The sequence below is a fragment of the Spinacia oleracea genome, chromosome 4, assembly GCF_020520425.1.
Source record: "Spinacia oleracea cultivar Varoflay chromosome 4, BTI_SOV_V1, whole genome shotgun sequence".
Taxonomy (NCBI): Eukaryota; Viridiplantae; Streptophyta; class Magnoliopsida; order Caryophyllales; family Amaranthaceae; genus Spinacia; species Spinacia oleracea.
In genome coordinates, this window is record NC_079490.1 from 134762905 (window position 1) to 134766601 (window position 3697).

General features: G+C 36.4%; 1 protein-coding gene across 1 annotated transcript; it reads left to right on the forward strand.

Annotated features, from left to right (window-relative positions):
• The first annotated feature begins 331 nt into the window (after positions 1–331).
• On the forward strand, positions 332–3183 carry LOC110799439 (uncharacterized). Its single transcript, XM_022004710.2, has 5 exons — positions 332–509; positions 601–659; positions 771–820; positions 2377–2522; positions 2615–3183. Exons 1-5 carry the CDS (start codon positions 490–492, stop codon positions 2814–2816), a joined length of 477 nt encoding a protein of 158 aa, XP_021860402.1. The 5' UTR covers positions 332–489; the 3' UTR covers positions 2817–3183.
• Positions 3184–3697: the final 514 nt, after the last annotated feature.

The following is a 3697-nucleotide window of genomic DNA, read 5'->3' on the forward strand; positions in this document are numbered from 1 at the left end:
GTGAAGGTGTTACCGGAACAACTAAGGTTCCTTTTCGGAAACCTTGCTCGCTCGTGCTTCACGAGCCCCTTTGAGTTCGATCATTCAGCATAACTGCATAAGGTTTGCGCTTCTACCGCCCAATAAGTAGGAGCTCGTCGCAAAATCCGGTGCCCAAAACATTCGAACTGTAACACTTAAGCACGACGACCCTTGAACATGGGCCTTGTTTTTACCGGTCCGACACGATACAGAGTGTGATTGGCATGGGCCGGGCCTGTCTATTCCCAGCTCGATACTACCCACAACAATCTTTATAAATGGTAGGGGAACATTAGTTTGGGCCAAGGCCTTCCTAAGCTACTCCACTTGCTAGTACGCTTCACTTCCTGTAAAAAGGAAAAAGAAAAAAAAGCTCCATTGCTCTCTCAGTCTCTCCTCTTCTCTCTCCCGCTAAAACGTAAAACCCTAATTATCAGTTTCAATTCTTGGCTAAGAAAAACCTTCAGAATGGGATTAAAAAACGTCAGGTAATCCCCCTGCCCCCCAAAAAAATGGTTGTTTTTTATTGTAAATTTTCTGTTTATATGGCTAATTTTGTTCTGCGAAATTGATATGTAGGTCAGAGGCTTCGAAGAAAGCCGATCGCAAATTTGAGAAGAAACTCGAGTTTTATTCCAGTGAGACATCTATTTACTTGCTAAAAGTTTGCTTAATTTTGTGGGTTTTACTTTAATTGCTGAATTGGTTATTTATATTTCTGGGCTTGGTTTGGTATGAATTGAGTGCAGAAATCAGGGAGACTGTTGCATCATTAAGTGCTAAGAAGAAAATTGAGAAGGTGACTTTTCAAATTATACTTATCTTTGATTTCCATTATAAACTGTCTCATGTTAATTTACTGCCAAAATTGTATTGTAATCCCCAACAAATACTTCAGAATTACTCTGGATTGGTAGTTGGAAAGCTAAACTTTTCCTAATTTGTTCATTACCTATGACAATGAGTGCCGTATACATACTTTTGATTAAATTTTGTTTGATTTTTGATGTGGTTGTTAGTTTTAAGAGGAACTTTGAATCATTGGTGTTTGTGTACTTGATGATGCTGAGTTGAATTTTCCTTTTGACTTTGAATTAGTGCATTCGTTTTAGGGTTAAGGAAAGGTTTGCATTTTGAGTTGTTAATTGGATGGAAATTTGCCCGTCCGCTATTAATTGAATAACTGTGAATAACCCGTAATGGGTTGAATGGAAATTCTCGTTCGTTTAATTTGACGGGAAATCACCTGACATTAGCTGTGATAACATGAGGGGAGAATGAGGGGAAAACTGATTGTGTGAAATAAAAGAGAGGTGCAATAATATAGAGGGATAATGAGTGGGGTTCATAGAAAAATCAGCATAAATGAACTCTGGAAGGAAGTGTTATAAGTTCATAAATTAGACGAGTAGTATGCTTTACTCAGGTGTAGGCATGTGCATCTTAAAGACTCAAAAAAGTTAATTTCAAGGCTTATGTTATGGTCAAAGGTTTTAGCTCAGAGTTGATGAAATTTTCTTCATTTTTAAAGCTGATTTTGTAAGCCAAGGATTCCTAAGGTCAGTGATGGGTGTTAGACTAGTAGGAGCTTAGGACTTATAGCTTTATCTTTATAATGTGTTATTCTCAATTTTCTGAGGATTGTGGTATAAATATGCTTGACATCTCTTTGTATCTCCGTTTGGCACACCTGACCTAAGCCCCGAGGTGCATTAGGTGGATTTTCTTGATAATGTTTCATTGCTCTCTCCTGATGTGCTTGTTAGCCGGGTTGGTCTACGTCATTCATTAAATGAAATGATTCAGTTTTATTTTTTATTTTTTAGGGAGACAACTAGTTTACCGTTTACCGTTTACCGTTGAATAGACATTGATTATATGTTTACCGTAATCATCACATCCATGATTCAACCATTTCCATTTGTATAAATATGTTTACTGGAATCTCTTAGTGTCAAGAATTATGACATTCAAAATTTATCATAAATAAGGAATAGAATGATTGAGGCATCGAGGGTACAGTTTTCATTTGTTCAAATGGTTGCAATATTAGATGAAATTCTCAAGAGTTTTTCATTCAATATCGGGATAAACTGAGGATGGTTAGACGAACAGCTGAAGGATGTTTTTGCTGTCTGTTAATGTGGAATGCTCCTTGTGTTAACGGCTCTGTGCTTAAAAGTTTGTGCTGTTTTGGTGGAGATTGCCTACTGCAGACCTCTCCATTGTTTCATAGATATACACGAACTTGCATCTGAATATTTCAACTTCTCTTTTACAGCATTGTTTTTTTTTAAAACTCATTATTACTGTCACATTTGGTCACTTGGGATCTGCTTCTTTCTTATTTGCCAGAAGAGCAAGAGTGCAAGAAGGCGACAAAAGAAAGTGAAAGCATATGACCTATCCCACCTACATGAGTTCTTGCCTGAGCTGAAAGAACAACAGCAACCTGCTCTTCCACCTAAAGAAGTGAACTGCAAATCCAGACATAAATTATTGTAAGTGTCTACTTGTAAAATTTGATACTTGATCTTCCTCTTTGTAAATTTAGTTGATAAACTCAATTGATTGATGTTTCGATTAATGGCAGATTGAAGGAGGCAAAACAAATGACAACAGTCCTAAGTCACCCAGTTTTCCAATTAGATCCACTTGCTGCCATACACCAGCACCTGCAGAACACCCAACCAGCTCCTGAAATAAAACCTGTAAAGAAGTCTAAAGACGATGCAAAGAAAAAAAGAAAGAAGAAAACAAAAAAGTCTTCAGAACCACAGTCCATGGAGATGTGAAATGTCAAATTTGGGTCCGTCAGTATCAATCCCTCTGAAGGCAGGCGTTGTTGAGAGATCAATCTTCGCGGGTACTATGATCAGTAAGATGAGTGGTTCTGTCATTATCTGATATAATATTTGCTTACTTGACTTATTTGGTAGTTTAATCATCTTATATGTCGAATGCCGATGAGGATATAGGGCAATATAACTCAACCACACCAATTTTTTTTTGTTTATTACCTATTTTAAGTGGGTAGATATTGAAATGTCCTTATTTCATAAGGATTGCGATTAATGTATGACTGAAATTTTGTATGTAGATCCCAATTAAAGATGTTTTATTCAAAAACAAATCTGGAATATAAATTAGTTGACAGTTTGACATTAAAGGATGAGAAATAATGATAATAATCCATAAGAAAATAGAGTTAGAATCTATTATCATCATACGATTTGATATTTAGCTCCATTACTTTCTTCAAGTTTCAGTTTGAGTTTCTCGAATGAGATCCTAAACAGATTTCCTTTATCATCTATAGCTAAAAATTCATTCTTGTACCAAATTGTAAATTTCTGACAACGGCAATTCATATGTCCATCTCTCTACCAACATAAATTCCCAGCACGTAGAGCTACAAATATGTGTTGGGTTAGCTTTTGAATTCGACGACGCAGCAACAAATACGGTCTAAGATTGATATCCAACCCGTCTGTTCTTCTCTAAGAGAGGGAATCTTTTAATGCTGCTCTTTATTTATGTGATCATCGCTTCCCCGGTTATTATTGTTACTGATAAGATACATAATCTTACGGGTGAGTAGGTGAAAAGAAATTTAGGGAACAAAAGTTTAAGTGTAACGCTATTCAACGTTCTCAATCGCTAAAAACGCCCTTAT

Excerpts from the sequence above, each read along its gene's own strand:
- LOC110799439 (XM_022004710.2), top strand. The coding sequence starts at position 490 with ATGGGATTAAAAAACGTCAG. Across the intron at positions 821-2,376 it reads CTAAGAAGAAAATTGAGAAG|AAGAGCAAGAGTGCAAGAAG; the intron begins GTGACTTTTCAA and ends CTTATTTGCCAG. Across the intron at positions 2,523-2,614 it reads AAATCCAGACATAAATTATT|ATTGAAGGAGGCAAAACAAA; the intron begins GTAAGTGTCTAC and ends GATTAATGGCAG.